At 36.6% G+C, this 18,188-nt stretch overlaps 1 protein-coding gene across 15 annotated transcripts in view; it reads right to left on the bottom strand.

The window, feature by feature from the left end:
* Positions 1 to 18,188, bottom strand: part of ASPH (aspartate beta-hydroxylase) — a 117,785-nt gene that overhangs the window by 27,116 nt on the left and 72,481 nt on the right. For all 15 annotated transcript variants that reach the window (XM_087752574.1, XM_087752521.1, XM_087752529.1 and 12 more), the window contains 6 exons: positions 14,057 to 14,145; positions 11,856 to 11,942; positions 8,566 to 8,716; positions 7,370 to 7,506; positions 1,771 to 1,869; positions 1,019 to 1,108 (listed from right to left, as the gene is read on the bottom strand). In XM_087752574.1, the coding sequence (XP_087608700.1) occupies positions 1,019 to 1,108; positions 1,771 to 1,869; positions 7,370 to 7,506; positions 8,566 to 8,716; positions 11,856 to 11,942; positions 14,057 to 14,145 (653 nt within the window). The remainder of the gene's footprint in view (positions 1 to 1,018; positions 1,109 to 1,770; positions 1,870 to 7,369; positions 7,507 to 8,565; positions 8,717 to 11,855; positions 11,943 to 14,056; positions 14,146 to 18,188) is intronic.

Here is an 18,188-nt window from a genome sequence, read left to right as displayed (position 1 = left end):
CGCTTAAGAAAGATCACTAACATAGGCTTCATTATAGTCCACCTCTCTATAGCTCATATTGGAGAACTGCCTACCAACTGGGCCAAGATACTCGAGAGGTCAGCATTCTTTACAGTATTTTACGTATCAATATTTCAGACCTATTACTAGATAACTGATTAAAAAGCAGTTCCGCTATGCTTTTTTATTCCTATTCTTTTCACATTTCCCATCCAAGAACTTGAGTAGGGTTTTTTAGTTTGTTTTTTTTGTTTGTTTTTAAATTCATGCCCATAGTAAAGTTCATTACTAATAAGTCTTCAACAAAAGCCCTTTGCTCCCCTACCATGGCAACAGTGCTAATTCACACATTTAAATTTGGCTTTTACATGAAATTTGGTTTTAAATTACAAATTGGAAACTCATGTTTTTCAGTTGCATATGTTTGCTTTCGTTGGGCATGCAACAGATTTGTTGCACAAATCTCTGCTTTTCTGATCTGTTTGCTACTGTAATTATTGAAAAAATACCATAACTCAGACCACACATTCAGTCCTCTCATGGTCGTCTTTTATCACATACTCATTGGTGCTCAGTCACTTTGGGAAAGAAGTGAGGTTTACAAAACACTCTTATATCAGAGCTATGAAAACTTCTATACAGTGATATACATTTAATTGTTTGTTTTTTTTTTAACTCTGGTTAAAATCTTTGTTGTAAGTGGTAGGAGCAGAAAACAGACTAAAAACACCTTGATTGAATTTTTGAAAAATGTTTGGTGCCTCAGTTCAAAACTGCCCCATGTAAGCTTCAAAAGTTTAGGTTAATTCTAAAGCAAGGGATGCTAAGAGATTGCATTGTCACACCAATGGCAGATTTTTTGCTTTTGCTCATCTTGACCTCTACACACATATGCTGGATTGTTATTGCAAGAGGACTACTCGTGTTTTCAACATTGAGCCCGTGATTAGAAGTTTTTCTGGATTCTGAAGTCCCTCAGAGGTTTAGACTTTAAAGCAAGAATATGTTAAATGCGTACCTCTTTGTCCCCCATTCTCTGCAAGGCATCACCCAGATGAAAATAAAAGCGTCCGTCATTTGTGCCGGGGTCACCAGACTCTAGTCCTTCCTAAAAACAAACAAAAAAAGTATCAGACAAACTTCAGTAGGAGTTCATTTGATTGTTGTAAATAGGCTGCCAATTACTATGCGAGAGACGGGCTATGAAATTGGCTGTAAAATACAACCACTATGGTAACCTGGAACTTTGGTTGAATGAATACAATACTTCAGTAAAAAAACATTGAGAAATGTTATCAGTTTTCCAAATGCCATGGCCTCTCCCCTCAGTCCCTCCAAGACAGAGGTGTATTCAGAGATGGACACTTGCTCCTGACCCTATATACATATACACAAGCATTTTAGAAAGCTGGATTAAGGTTTTATTTTGTCGTATTTCTTCCCAAACACTCAGAATTATACACAAGCCCTCTCTGGATTTTTCAAGAACCTTAAGTTTTCAGCATACTGCCAAACTCATAACAATTTGAGACTCACAGCTGTGTACTTCGGGTTAACTACTAATAAAACAAATACTTGATGTTTAAGAATTGATGAGTCTCAATGTACCAGCTTGTTCCAGTTCATAGGCAGTGATATAGCAATATAACTCCAACATGTAGCTTAAACTGTGATTTGTGATTAGCATGCTTCTACCTTGACATGTTTTATACATTCCAGTTTTATTTTTTACAGGTAGAATATTTACTGTAGGTGAGAAAAGAAAAATACCTTTAGATAGGGTATGCTCTCTGCTATCTTGTTTTCTGCCTTCAGGATGAAGCCATAATGCACTTTGGCAAAACCATCATTTGGAGCCAGGCTTAGAACCTGTTTGAGAGCAAATGTATGAAATACTCATGTATGGATCTATGCAAATTAACAAACCTGTGCACATATTACTATTTAGTGATGCAATGACATTTTCTTTCATCACTGACTCTCAGATAAATTCTTGGTTTGCCTGTACTTTCTTTTGTGCCTCTCCAGAAAAATCTATTGCAAGCCACACTTTAAAGTCTCAGATGTAAAATTATTCCAACTGGAATCTCTGAATTGCATTATTATTTTGTTGTCCATCTTTCTCCGCCCTCTCTCTTGAGCTACAGCATGCTCCATTACAGAATTAACACCATTCATTAACACTTAAGTTACCTATCCCAGGTCTGACTAATCTGAAGGAAAGCAGCTGCTTTTGAACAAGGCTACAGCACATTCACGGGAAGCGCAGTGTAGAAATATACCTGAAATAGTTTCAAATTAGATAGATTTATACGGGCGGCAAACTAGTCTCGGCAAGAGAAAATAGACTACCCTGCAAAGCACAGTGAGTACAATTTAGAAAGATGCTGTGAAATAATGGTTGCATCACGTGATGGGACTGCAGAAACCCTGGGAACACAAAGGGCATTCTCAGCACGACAGTGAACTGGAGCATGCTCTGGAAGAGCTTACTCTTGCTTGGCCAAGAGAAAGCTATCAGATGGTAATGCAAGGTCTAATGCAGTAGTGATTCAACGTGCTTTCACGCTAGAAGGTGATGGATAAATTATTCTTGTATAGTTGTGTGCTGCACTCTTTGACCAAGACCATGACCTAGTGTGCTGAATTAAGCTAAAAGATTTTCGTATCCTGAACAAGATTCAGATAACGTCTGAGTTATAACCTGACTTAATTTTGCAGGAAAGGAAAACCCACAGGCAAATATCCAGAGATGGATATTTCATGGGGACTGCGCAAGAGAAAGATTTGTGAATACAGGGACAGCTGTAGGAAAGGATCACTGTACGGGGGAGTGTTTCAGCGAAAGGGAGTGTGAAGCTGGCTGGCTTGCGTTCTGAAACATGTACCCCCAACATTACTGAGATAATTTAAGTGCATTTGGTCTGCCTCAGCCAAGGGGAAAATTAGAGAATGTCTTGATCTACTTTCCAGCACCACATTTCTATGATTTATATATTCAATATCATCTGTAGCTCTACGCGATATCAATTATATGATCAAGTTAATCTGTTGTTACACCTCTTCTCTCCTTAAAATAAGGATGGACAGTCTTATCAGGAGAGATCCTCAGTCTGTGAGGATCATAAGTGCCTGGGAGTCAGTGGAATTACCAAGGCTGACACCTGCTGAATATCTAGCACAGTCACTAAATACAAAACAATGGAGGGATGAGCAATTTCCCTTGCCTAAATCCATTTTTGAAGCTACTAAACTTATGCCATGAATAAAATGTCTGCATACATTATAGCCATTTCCCTCTGCCTTTTTGCAGTCACTGTCTAACCTAATTTTTCAATCAAAATAATTACAAGCCAAACCATAACAAGTCCTCTGGGCCAATTTCTCTGCTTTCTCAAATCTTATTACATACAAACTACATCTGAGCAAAACCAAAATCAGTGCAATGTGGGTATAAAATGTTATGAGTTAAAAATAGCAGCATTTCACTTCTTTGTGCAGAAAATAGCTACTATGAAGGAACAATCACTTTGAGAATCTGTCTGAAGTCCATAACATGACACATTATTAACAAAAAGTGAACCTGGTAATTCATAGTCAGGATGAGCTTGATCCCTAGTTAAGAATATGCTACCACCTTATGCAATTTATGCTTTTGGCCACAGCACTCTGAGTATAATCATTTTGGTCCAAGAACCTGTCCCTGCAGGGTGAAATAAAATGACTGACAGAAATATTTATTAGCCATATAATTTCGTTACAGTTCCTTTAACTACAGGATAAAGCTATCTGATTAGTTAAGACAGAATAGAATTTTCTGTATTACAGTTCATTTAAACTATGTTGAGTTGCATTAAGGCATGATCTACATTCAGAGCCCCTAAAGAGAAGCGAAGAGATACAATCAGCAGAAATTACACTGCAAGTATTTAATGTAAATTGTATTACTCTGTTGCTGTTGCTGCATGCAATATTAATTATGTTTAGAAACAAGTTTTACTAAACTGCTCATAGCCTATTAAATATTAATCATGAATATAGAAATTAACCTCTGGGGCTATCAATAGCTAATTAGCCAGGGCAGAGGACTGTGTTAATGTGGATATTCTGCTTTTGGTACCTGAGATAGCTCAATCAGAGCTGGCTTATGCGTGTCTGTGTAATGCTGCACTGAGCCATGCAGACAGGCCTCAGCATGGCGGGCAGAAAAAGTGCTATTAGCAGAGTAACTGGTCTTATAAAGTCCTCTTCCACTGTATTTTACCATAATCTGTAGATCTTTGAAAACAAAAACAGCTCTAAATTCTACTAGGACTACTTTTAATGTTATGTTTCCATGTCCCTAAGTGTAATGTTCAAAAGCAAATGCTTTAACATTAGAGGCAAAAGTGAAATCCTCTCCAATTGGACACCATTTTCCATTTGTGGTTCAGCACAAAGCCTGGCAAATGCATATTAGAAAAGTGTATTTTGTGTCAGTTAGACTATACCACACTACAGCTCTAAGTACCAAACTCTTGATCTGAAGTTCAGTGTTTATACACATCGCTTCTGTAGCTAAAAGAAGAAACATATCATATTTAAGACTTTTGAAATAAAAATGGGAGTATAACACTTCAACAGCTGCTAAGACACATCAAATTTGGAATGGAAAATAAGAATTGAATGGAAAATTACAAGTAAACTGGCTATTAAATGTAAAGCAGGAAGTTTTCATTCACTAGGATTCCTTGGGCATCTATTCAATTTCTTGGAGAGATGATGCCAGCTACAGTTAGTCTGGTCTGAAATGGCATATACTGTAATCCCAATGTAGGGGACAGTGCCTGTGAAGGGTCCAGCTGGTCCAGGCGCGTGCTCAGCCCATGCCTAACACAGACTGATAACACTGAATTAAGATCAAACTGTTATAGCAGGAAGCAAAGGAGGACATGGGTACCTTTTGCCCAAGAATCTAGCAGATTCCCAGGATATGGGAAATTTGGAGTCTAGATTGTCCTGCACAGAAGAGTGTTCAACTACTTGGGAACTTGCCTGAGGAGCAGAAACAAGTACCATGTACACAAGTAGTTAGACAGCCATGAAGAAAAGAATGGGACCCAGAGGGGAATCAGAAAGAAGCTGAGCCTTCAGTCAAACAAGGGGTACGTGCTCTTGAGGATGAGTCCTGAGGTCTCTTCTCTCTTCCTAGGTGCCCATGTCTTCCGCATTAGAGAACACTTGAATAAAATGTATGAAAAACCATGAACAACCTTACAGTGGGAACCAGAACCGAGGATTCGTAAATATTGGAGGCATCTACTGTGCAGCACTGAGTTCATGCTCTTGTCTGTGGTCTTATGTTTTCCATCAAATGACTAATTTGTCCTACACTAGCGAGAAGGAGGATTTAATCATAATACAGAAGTTTCCCAGGTTTCTCAAAAATCATGGGAAGAGTAAGACGTCTCCTGAAGGCTCCCAGAACTACTCTTCACAGTTTGCCCCACTCTTTATTGACTATACACAGAGCCTGAGCACCTACGGTAGGAGCTCCAAACCATATGGCAATCACTTTCTAAATATGCATTGCAACAGCTGAGCGAAGCACTCGAGCAGACCATATGGCCCCTAAGTGATCTGCCCAAAATCATGTAAGAAGCCTTCAGTATCACCAAAAATAAAAGCAAGTACACGTGATGTTCTGCCTGTTCCTTGGGCTATATTTCCTTTCTTAAAATTCTTATGTAAATTCATTTTGAATTACAACAAAGAAAAAAAAATTACATTAATGCATTGGAATTCAACCTGAGGAATAGCCAGAATATGGACAAAATCCACATGATTTTTAAAAAAGAATAAATCCAGCTCCTTTTAAAAGGTATTTATTTGTTGCTCTTTTACAAGGACAGAACTTCAGTATCTATTTCAGTGTTTAGTGAACTGCAAAACAGAGTAATTATGCTGAATAAAGGCTATGGAAGCATGGAAAATAATATATTAAAAGCAGACTTGTTCTTATTTTGCATATCTGTTCTTAATCAGAGCAGTATACACTTCTGAAGTATATCAAACTCAATATCAAAGTAATTATATAGCAAACTCATTACCTTCTTCCATTTATAAAAAATCCTGTAATTATTGATATTGAGAAATTCTAACATCTATATTGTTTGCAGCAAAATACTGAAAAATTGCAAAGGAAAATCTTGCCCCAAAAGAGTATGGTTTTGTTTCTTCAAGTTCCTTGCAGCTTGCGAAGCAGGTTCAGTTAATACATTCTATCTTTAAAAGCTGATGTTTCCAATCCTCTGAGAAATTTTGACAGCAGGCCAAAAATTATTGAACAGAAATGTTTTATGGAGGGGCCTACAAAGCAGCCAAAGTAGCAAAGCAAACATTATTCTGGCAACATCTGAGACTGCCAGAGAAGCTTGAGGAAAAAAAAAATAATGGTATTATCAGGGGTCGGCTCCTGCTTCCAACCACGTGGCTGAATGTCCTCCTTCTCTTTGAGAAACCACCTGAGATGAGAATCCCCTCAGACTCACAGATGTGGGGGACAGAAAACCAGGCCTTTATTCTCGGGAGGTGGTACTAATCATGCTGACTCGTCCTCAGTCTACATAACCAGCCAATTACTGTACTACGCCTGTACTAAACAAGCACTGCAACAAGTGTGCCAACATCAACAAGACCATCTCTGATCAGGTGCTGACAGCTTGTGCTCTACCAGTGACGTCAAGCTCCGCATCTGTCAGAGAGCTGCCAGATGTTAATGGGGTTTCTAGATCACAGGAGCAGAGCGGCACTTCCTGGCAGTGAAGTTTCCCCAGCCTGATAACTATAGTATAAGATAGGAATATAAATCCAATGAACTGTCCACACTACAAGCATCATGAAGGAAAAACAGAATTTAGGCTGCCTACAACAGTCATGAAAAACCAAAGGTTAAATAGCTGTGTGAGTACTGAACTACTTTATCACACGGTTAGACACGGTGTGCCTGTAAAGAAACAGGCTTACTTCTGCTTTCCACGTCTTGCAGATAAGACATCTTTTTTTTATACTATGCATTACATCTATATGTATTGTAAATATATTCCAAACATGGCTACCAGAAGGTAAAAGAAATCAAATATTATTAAGCATATGAAAAACATCTGCATTACTCTATAAGGAACAACACTTAGCATGACAGTATCGGGAAATCTGAATTAAAATTAGAAGGTAATTAAGAACTGCACAAGAAAAAAAATCATATCTATATTAACCCTTCAAAACCAGACATGCAAACTGTTTAACAACTAAAAAAGTTAAAAGCAAGCAATCTTTAGAATGAACACATGAATGCAAATAATATTTTTCCTTGGCTGGAATGGAAACTCACCTCTTCATATACTTTCTTGGCATTGCTGTTATCTCCTATCAAGAGGTAGCCAACACCAAGGTCATTCTTGAATGAAGTATCACTGGGAAACAGCTGAACTAATTTCTGTAGAGTAACCAGGGAACCTCTCATGCGACCTAATTTGATTGAACAAGGCTTAATTACTACTACAGATATAAGTAACAGTAGTAAGACGCTTACACAACATCTAAGAAAACACAAATCAGGGCGAGGTGTTCCACTTTCATTAACGATCAAGAAGCAGAACTTGAAAAAAACTTGTGCAGATAGGAGTATATTCAGCTACTTGGTTGTCACTGGGGGTGTAGCCGTACAAGGAATATTTCAGGAAATCACTGCGAATGCATATCATGCAGTGTTATGGTAGCCTCTAGTGGAGAACTGTTCACAGTGTAGCAGTAACGACATTATTTAAGCTTTGGTTGCTCTTTCATACACAGATGTCAAAGTGCTCGACAAAACTAGCCAAACATATGGAAATAAACTTAGTCTTAATTGAGTAAGTAATTAAATGCATTTCTAGTGTTAAGCAATGGTTCCACTATATTTCCATTATGAAATTAATTAAAATTAAGCTTAAAATTAAGGACATTCCTCGACTTCCCAGATGAGGTTTTGCTGAGGAACAGCAAGATCAAAACAAGTTGATAAGAAAAACCAACCTATGGGAAGAGAACTCTTTTCTCCACCAAAGTTGACTGTGCCTCATATTCTAATCAGCACTTCTTGTACATCACAGAATTGAGATCTAAACTTTCAGATGTTATCCCTGAGTCCAATTCCATTCTTCTCTGTGTTTACTGAAAGTTTATTCTGGGTATGTTTACTCTGTGTATGCCATTAGTTTCCTCATGATTTCCCTCAGCTTCAGTAGAAAAAGGACATTTTCTTCTTTTTCTGTCAATAAAAATTTTTTGACCACCTACCATCATGGCTTCTTATAGCACCTAGTGTACTGCTGTCTACAGACACTATTATCATACAAGTAATTATATACGCTAGTTCCCTAGAAAAATTTTGAAGAATTTTAAAATATTTTTCATAAGCATTTAAGAGATTAGAAACATAAGTCCTACCTAAAATTCAATAGAACTGGTACTTTTAAGTCCTTAGTGATCTTTTGAAAGTCTTGTTCACACAACTTCCATAATTTTTACTCTGTCCTCAAATCTTACCAAGAAACTGCTGCCTGTCTGCTTCTCGTTTCAAGCTCAGTTTTATCAGATCTGAAGGGACATTTGGCAGACTAACCACTTCATCGTAGGTGTTGATGGCTTTTTGCAGCATCTCATTACTTCTCATTTTCTCAGCTAAGTCATCTTCAGACTAGAAAGAATCACAAAACCATTATTAGAACACATAATAATCCATTAGTCTTAAAAATAACTTTGTTTTCTTAAAAGGCAAACTATGCAATTGTTAAACTATGGGAATAATTTTAGAATTATCTTTAATCTATATAATTTTGGCATAACAATGGAAAACTTATTTGGTTGTGCTTTATGTTAAGGCAGATTAGAATTACTGTTAATTCTTGTTTCCTGCAAACTGTTTGAAAGCATAAGCATGACAAAATTTGAACCTAAAAAATACATTAACACACGGTTTTGGTTAATATTCGTAGAAGTCATAATTTCTGGTTTTGAAAATAAACAAAGCAATCTGTTTTAATAATACGGAAGAATTGTAAATTGCTGCCTACGGATTATTTGTATACTAAGCCTCACACTGGCAGTAATACACAGATCAAAACACACCAACAAACATTACTTTCATATATTCCAATACAAATTTATTTACACTTGTTGTTGGAAAAATAATTAGGAATTGGCTTTGCTCTTGATATGTTGATAGAATAGCTACTCTACAACCCGTTAGAACTTAAATTCATTCATCAAGCTCAGGAGCAGACCAAAGGATACACAAGATCTCTACTGTGAAATTACAGCTTCAGTGAAGCCAATGGAAGCCGCTACTGATTTCACCTGGGGTATGGCACATTCATAATTTGTTTCCACAGCTCAAAAAGATATGACTATATCTCAAATGCTGAATTTTTAAAGCATTACTTTGAATTTTTTACACAAATGTATGCATTTTCGTGTGTTTAATGCATTATTCCCAAATACTGCTTTTTTTTGGTTTATGATCTTAAGTCAATTAGCAGAGCACGGTGTGGGTGCATTGCAAACACTGCAGGTGCAGAAGCTCTCATTGGTCTATTTAAATTCACTGTTGTATCAATCAAACACATCAATTTAAACAGCTTCAACTGTGCTAGCTGCATATGCTGTAGTAAACAGTTAATATATGGAATCTTTTTGCACTTCTGTCCTTTACTTTTTTCACTTGGGTTACTTTGAAATTGAGGATGGGAAATACCAAAAAATATGGTTACTCAGCCAAACAGTTGATCAGATGGTTTCAGAGATAACTTCAGAGATCATTTTTAAGAAATAATTTATTTTTCTGATGTACATTCACTAGGAATTTGCTTTTCCTTCTTTTTGAGGCAATAGCAGGGCAAAGAATAGTAAGAGATACATAAGTAAGAGGCAAAAATTGTCAGCATAAAATCTGCATAAATTCACCCGTATAGACCCTATCAATAATATAAGGACGTTTAAAACCTATTTACTCTTCTTTTCAGCCTTAAAGATGTTAACAATTTCTGTAGGATACTTTTCATCTGGCCTAAGTGTAGCTCCAGAAATCAAATTAGGAATTGCTCAAATTTCAGAAAAACACTTCTAATTATGAAATTTTGCATAATTTTGGGGGAAACAGTTGCCTTTTAAAGCTATTAAAAGATCCAGAAAAATGAATCCTCATGTCTTATTAGAAACTGAATCTACAAAATTAACATGTAACATTGGTTCATAGAAATGGAGAAGTACACTCTTGTGGTGAATTCCTGGCCTTTACCCTTACCCTTCTCTGCAATTTAACCTTTAGTTAGTGATGAGACATAGCAAATTTGCATGTGTTGTGTTGGTATAAACACCCATTTAAGAGTAACACGTTGTTACAATGTAAATCCTAAGAATAATCCATCATTGAAGCCCATGATTTTCCCATTCCTTCAAACACCTTCAAGTTACACATACTGGATACAATAAATTGTCATTGGTCATGTTAATATGAGTGTTCAGTAAAAAGACTTGTATAAGCCTACAAAGGCTACTGAAAATGGAAATGAATTTATAGTTATTTTTATACATTCCCACAAACTGTATGCTAATTATGACTTCAGATCTTGGTCTGTAGGACCTTTTAAGCATTACTAAAGTATTAAGTTGTGACTACGAATTGTTGTAAAGGGACAAATGAAGTTGTGTCACTGGGGGGAATTCTGAATGAGAATAAGTTTCACAGCTGACTTCAAAGATCTGCTCTCCTCCCTAAAAGCAGTGAGCTAATGAGGAGACAGAAGGCATATTCTCTTAGATACAATGAGCAGATTCATTAAAAAGGTAAATATTAAAAGTGTAAGTTGACAGAGTTAAGTCCATCATATATATGAACCGAAGTGGTCTCCTACTGTAAGAAGGCAAATAGTTCAGCAGACTATCCGTCACACAGAGCACTAAAGTATTTGGTCTGCTCTGTATCAAGTGCTTGTGTGATAGTTTTTTGGATAATCGTAGCTTTGGTTTTAGCATGACTATTATTAACCAAGTGAAAACTGGTTGTGACTCCAATTCAAGTGCCTCATTAATTGTATAACAGCACAATTCCCTTCTACGGTAAGGGTTCCACTTTGCTCATCTTGATTAACAGGAGTTCAAGCGGTCTTTTATTACACCTAGTGCAGTGGGATTATCCTACTATTTATGAAAATACAAGGGTTATTCTCTTCTGAGATATCTCAACACAGCTCAAAAGTATTACGAATGCAGAGCTTATTTTCCAATGCTTTCTCTTTTTTTGGATGAGAACAGCTGAAACAGAACTCACTCCACAAATAAAGGCTAATTAAGCCTCCTTGCCTACAAATTTGGATTCGTTATCCTTTAACACTCTCTCTATAAAAACTCCAAATCCCTTTCCCTATTCCCACTAAGCAAAAAACAGCATTTAGCGCAGAGCTGATGGATGTGTTGATTTACCAGCTGCAGCAAACAGTATGTAACAACTAAGTTCTGCTTGTTGTTCCTGCACTAGGACATTAGTTGGGATTTATCTCTTACTGTTCATCTGACAGTTTTTGTGACATCTACAGGACGTATCTTACTTTCGTGTTATTTACAATATTTCCCACTACACTGAAGTTAAGACAAAATCTTCCAAAGTAATTAGGGAAGGATAGAGAACTGAAACAGATAAAATATGACAGATCACATAATTCTTTTTTTCCTTAGGAAACATCTCTAAAATTATAAATGGAGTCTGCCTAGGGTTTAGAACTCTATTTTTAAAAAAGGTTTATTTTATCTTTTTTAACATTTATAGCTTTTTTTAGTACCTGTGCTTTCCCATATCTTGCTCGAGGACTCTGTGGATATTGATTCACTAATGCTTCAAAGGCCCTTAGAGCTTCTTCAACTTTTCCCTGAAAGGCAGAGATATTTACCAGCAATTCTATCTAATAAAAATGCTGAAGGATGCATGACCTAATAACACATTAGTTTCCCCAATTAAAAAAAAAAAGAAAACAAAAAAACCCACAGACTGAATCAACAGTTTTCACTCATATTTTTGTTGGGATTGCCTGCTTATTTAAGAGAAATTCATTGTCATTATTTATGAAACAATATTATCTACTTTCCATGGTTAAAATTAAAAGCTTTGTTTTTATTTTACTCACTTTCCCTTTGTTGACTGGAAAAAATGCTGAAATGACAATAACCTGTCTATATCAAAACGTAAAGATTCTATTGCTAATAACAAAATCCAAACTGAGTGTAACAGAGAATAAAAAGCAAGTTCTACACACATCTAGAAATTTCCTCTCTGCATACCTCATATGACCAGCAGTATCATAACTGTGGTTCTTCTAAGGGAAATACTAGACTCATCCATAGTGCATGGCTCTTTCCTCCAAATGTTTTGAATAACCATGTCCCTGAGGACACCTCACATGTGCTCTGTGTCTCTTCCCTGTCCCATACAAAGTTCAAATGTAACTATGGTATTCTCATGATTGATGCTGACTAGCAAGTAAGGATGGAAGTTGAGGAAAACCAGCTGCACTGTTAAATAGGAGCTGAGCGCTGCTTAGCAAAATTTGGCATCAGATCTCGCTGCCACTTGCAACACTTACAGCTTTATAAATATGAGGGATTATTATACACAACTGTCTTGCTATCTTCAAATATTACATATGTCTGATTTGTTACTAAATTTATCCTGCTTCCTATTAAACAAAAGCATGATTGTCTGCAACTCATCAAGAGACGCAGGCAGCAAAAGAGAGTCAGGCAACTGACCCTATCAGCTCATCAAAAGTTTCTGTTATGCCTTTCTCTGATCAACCAATTGTTTAAGCAACAAGAAGCATGAAAATGCTTTTCATTTTTGTATTCTAACACATAAACAAGGCTCCTAGTGAAGAAAAGCAGCAGAGGCAGCCTGAGGTTAGTGCTCTCTCTGTAGTAGCCCTTCAAGCCCCATCACAGACCTACAGGAACTCTGGGGCTGCATGGATGGCAATGTAAAGCTAAATCTGCACAGTCAGTCTTCTGAAAATCAATAATAATCCCACATCTGCAATGACTAAAATGTTTTCCCTTGTACTGTACTGAAAATAGTGTATCTCATTGCTCAGTCATCTCAAATCCAGGGTAGAACAAAGACCTGCAGTTGTTCTCCATGTGCTACGACTGTCTGTGAGGCATACCAGAGTTTTTACAAGACTTACACCCAAAAGACTTAAGGTCTTTCATTTCTAAAAGTCACGTAGTCTTGCTTCACTATTTAATCTCACATCTGGAAAAGGGACACCTCTGCAAAGGTCTTGTTTTCTGAAACATTCAAATAAAAGTATAAAATTGGAAGTTATCAGAGATGACTGAAGAGTTTTTGTTTATTGTTGGGGTTTTTTAGTTTGTTTTTCACAGTCAAGTTATTAAATTCAAAACTACCAAAACTGACTGATTGATGTTAAGGTCTTGCTGCCACTGGTGAGAAGCAGGAACATCTGCTTCGTGCTGTAAGCAGCTGTATGGGAGCAGACGCTCATGGGAAACACACAGAATTCCAGCAGAAACAACGCCTGCTACAAAGATTTACACCTAATGCTCAAGAAGCATGTGAACACTTACTGCAAGATCCATATTAACACACTTATATTATCTAAGTGCTCTGATAAGAGCTGACTTCAGTACTCAAACGGAAAACAGTGATAGGATAGATCTAACCCTGTTCTGTGTGATTAATTTAAGCAGTTTTTTGATGACAGGAATTCAACAGTTAAGCTAAATATTTTCAAGGTTAAAGGTGAGCAAACACACATGAATAGACATACACTCACGACTTCAAAAATTTAAGATAAACTATCCAACAGAAACGAAACTTGAAGGATAAACATGCACTGAATATTTAATTTTAAAAAGTTAATTTCACAGAAAGTAATCTAAAAGTAATTTTCCCTTTTTCTAAGTTAATTTTTATTGTATTCATTTTTGTCCACTATTTACAGTCCTGAGGGAAATGTTCAAAACTTACTTTTTTACGTAATTTTTCTGCAGCATCTAGTTCAGCTTTAATGGTCTTATCAAACTTGTTTAAGAGCTTTGGCTTCTTCTTCTTTTTAGCTGGAAGAGATTTAAAAACACACAGTTCATTTCCTCTTTTGCATTTCACAGAAATTGTTTGGAGTAATCATCTTTAACTAGAGACTAGTACTGTGCTGGTAAAGCGTACAATTTTCAAAAAAGGCAGTTTCAAAATACATTGGAAAGAAATTGATTTCTTACTTATTACAATCACAAACTCCTGTATGAAAAAGCAATCTTCAGTCATTCAAACTCAATAACTTTGCAGTCTTTGATAAAGCATTTTTCATCTCATATAGTCAAGGATTTTTTTCCAAATGGTTCAAATGACATGGAAGAAGAGAAAGAACTGTTATTTTTCCACATTTATATGGTATTATGAAAAATATCATTACCAGAACATGTTAATAATTTCCAAAGTTGTGCCTATATATGTCTACTTCTTTGTCTAAAACAATTAAAACAGTTGATAGAAATCATAGTTACGCAGGGTAGGACGGACTTAAAAAGTCATGTAGTCCAACTTCCTGCTGAAAACGGGTTCAACGCTGAAATGGCTGATCAAGACCTCTAAGTGATCAAGTTTCCACAGCTTAGCAAGCTATCACACAGTTGCAGAGCAGCAGCAGTATGTAGCAAACCAGTCTTGAAGTAAATTGTGTAAAGTACATTGCATTTGAAGCAAATTGAAGTAAATTCTGCCAATTTAAACAGCTATTTACTTCATAGCAGCTCACTCTTAAAAAATGTCTATTTGGTGGCATTAAGTGTACAGATGTTAAAAAAAAGAAAATACACTACTGAAGGATATGACATGAGGTAACTGCTTTTCTCCACATTTGCTATAGCTAAACTTTGTTTTTGCACTTAATTAAAAAAAAAAAAAACAAAACCAAAAACCTTTTCTGACACAAGTAAGGAAAATATATATTGGCTGACACAAGTAACTACTAGTTATGTATATCTGGAATTAGTAGAACATATTTTTGCTTAAATTATGTGTTACTGTTTTTCCCCTCTATGGACAATAAGTCATTAATAGCATGAAAAGAAGTAAAATTATTATTTTCTTTGTAGAAGTGTAAACAGGGAATGCCATAACTGGCATGCATAAAGCTAAACCCCAACACCATACAGCTTAACATCACAAGATTCCTGCAATGCTGTAGCATGTATTTTGGATAACTGCTACGAGGTATTGTAACTAGTCATGTTTTATTCTGCTTCCCAAGTCCTCAGGTGCACTGTTCAGGGATGACAAGAGCCATCACATGCTACTGGAAGCTACTGGAAGCATGATTCATTAAATGATACTTTCTCTCTGCGACTCTGATCCTACACAGAGTTTTAGGCAGACAAACCACTTTGTCTATGTTAAACCTCAGAGAAAGATCAACGCCTTAGTTAATGCTAAACCAACCCTAACCCCAACCAAGCATTAGAGGATCTCATAAGTCTGAGCTGCTTCTGCACAAGATAAAAAAAACTTGACCCCATTTAATTCTTTCTGGTAAGACTTTTACTGTTATGTTCGACACTGAACTTGGACAGCTCTGCATGGAGAGAGTTATTCTTACGTTACCTTTATAAACTATTCTGCAGCATTGCTGTGCACAGTTAAATAGATGCTATTGCTTTTCAGGGGTGGGTGGGGGGAAATAGAATTTAAGCAGGATTGAAGCTATCCTACTAAATTCCATGTACTTATTCACATAGGTCGCATGAAGCTTTAAATATAAAAATGTCTTAAGATCTATAAAGAAAAGGTACTAAAGAAGCAGTGCATTAGGATTATTATATGCCTGTTGATCCTTCTTACAATAGAAGTGACTGTAATTTTCCAAGGCATTAGCTACCAAGAAGGTAAGAAGGAAAAAACTGTCTGACATACAGGGGCTTACTGCTTTTTAAGGAAAATCCACCAAATAGCATACTTTAATATATTAGGTTTTGCTCCCCTAAACACTTCAGGATTTCATTGTACCCTATGACTTTAAATCAAGCATTTATACTCAAGCACACAATAATGCAATTAAGGAATGTAGTTATCATGGAACTGAACTGACTAAAGAGATGCTTTGCATTATATTTTTTTAATATAATAATATAGATGGTTTTCATGTCTTTTGCTCATTCCCCATAGTTAATATACTAGAAATGCATTTCAGTCTGTGGCCAATTCCAGTCTTGCTATGTCTTACTTTAATATTAACCGTTTCATAGGAAAGCGATGTCTTTACTGCATTTTCATGCAGTTAATGATGATAGTGATTAAAGGAGCACAGCACTGGCTCTGTTCCAAGTGTTCATACCCCTTGAATCCAGCAGAACTCACAGAACCAGCTCTCATTGTGAGAGCGAGGGTCCCTCCACCCCAGACCTTGCATCCACAGTGACTAACAGGTATGGACAGAAGTTTCTCACATAACATCACTGTGCCTGAAAAGAACAATCCATAACATGCAAAAGGTTTGCTGGTTTTCGTGGTTTTTATACTTTTTTTTTCTGAAAATATACTAGCTCAGTTTTTCAAGAAACCATTGCTATTTCTAAGGCCTGGCTTTCTCAACAGTAGGTGTGGATGAATCCGAAAGCATCAGCCCAAGGAGCCATTAAAAGCAAGTGTCCCTGAGGACTTTTTAGGTTGGTTGAGCTCACAGCTGCTACATGAAACTGTCATTTGTTGTTAGCAAGAAAACTGAGGCATGTCAGTTCCTCTGGGTACATGATCTGGGGAGCTTCCAGCTGGACATCACCACCAAACACTCAGTTTGTTCCCGTTCTCTAAGTAGAAGGCTGTAGATACAAGAAATGATGTAACCCACAACTAAAACGTCAATTCTCAGTTCCTATGGCATGAATTAAAATGTTCATCTAAAACTGGCCTGTTACACAGAAACTGTGGGTTCATTAAGAGAGGACAGCTATTTGTCAGCTTTCTAACTTTCGGTATTTATGGAAAGACGTAGTCATTTGGTCCTTCTCAAACTCGGTAAGCATGGCAACAGTAAGGTTCCTTCAAGGCAATAGAAAGAAGCTTTCCCACCCACCAAGAAACTCTTACTGCCTGTGGGACACTGTTTCCACAATTCCTGTGAGTTTACAAGGAGATGAGACAGAAACAGCTCGGAAGAAAGAGTGAATGAAAATCTTACAAGTCTGTGGCACAAAGGTATGACATCTTTCTCCTCATATCTGACTTTGGTGATGTGTTGGAAGAACCTTTTTGCCACCCTCTGTTACAAAAAAGTATTATCTTCCCATTTTCAGTACAATTATATACCAGCTCTAGACCAGCAGGAGATCAATATGAAAAGCTGGAAAGGAGCTGTTAACATAAATATTATTCAGCTGCTAGGCACCGATATAACACAGTAAACATTATATAACGAGCAATCATTTTCATCTCCCATTCTACTCCTATGTTAAAGGATTCACCGGGGAGCTTTCAGTGTAACCATCAAGCATTCCTCTATATTAACCAGATAGCCTGCTATCTCCCTGCAGGGGTATTTTAATAAATTATCCATTGCCTCCTTCTAGTGTAATAATCTTTTAGCAGATGTGACCCAATATATTAAATTCAATGTTACAAAGAAGTTAACTTATCTGTTTTCAGGGGAAAAAACATGTAGTTTTTCTTCAATGACTTACAGATTTCACCATGTAGCTGAAGTAATGCATGATCACACAACTGCTAGGGTGATTTGTAGTCCAAATCTGGTTGAGCATTAAAATGGTAATAATTCTTTTATATATCATACTACGGTCTTGCAAGAATAATACTGAGGATTTTCAATAATGGCCTTGGATGTAAGGATAGGCTTTCTATCTAGGATTGCTGAAGACTCCCTCAGAGAAAACAGTTTCCACTGTCAAAGCAGCAAGCTAGGAAGAAGTCTTACAAGAAACTCCATGCTAGTTCCTTCTGTTAGAGAATAAACAATGGCCAGTGACGACAAGCAATCTCTTATCTCCCTTCTCTATAAAGATACAGAAGAAAAAAAAAAAACTGAGAAGGAAAATATTTTGGAAGTAGTAATGTATTAAATGTTCAGTAAACTTAATAGCCTGTATGTCAT

Source organism: Nipponia nippon, unplaced genomic scaffold, assembly GCF_047370975.1.
Source record: "Nipponia nippon isolate SJK-2023a ecotype South Korea unplaced genomic scaffold, ASM4737097v1 scaffold_1, whole genome shotgun sequence".
Taxonomy (NCBI): Eukaryota; Metazoa; Chordata; class Aves; order Pelecaniformes; family Threskiornithidae; genus Nipponia; species Nipponia nippon.
Note: the sequence above shows the minus strand (reverse complement) of the source record. Positions and strands in the feature narration are given on the sequence as shown.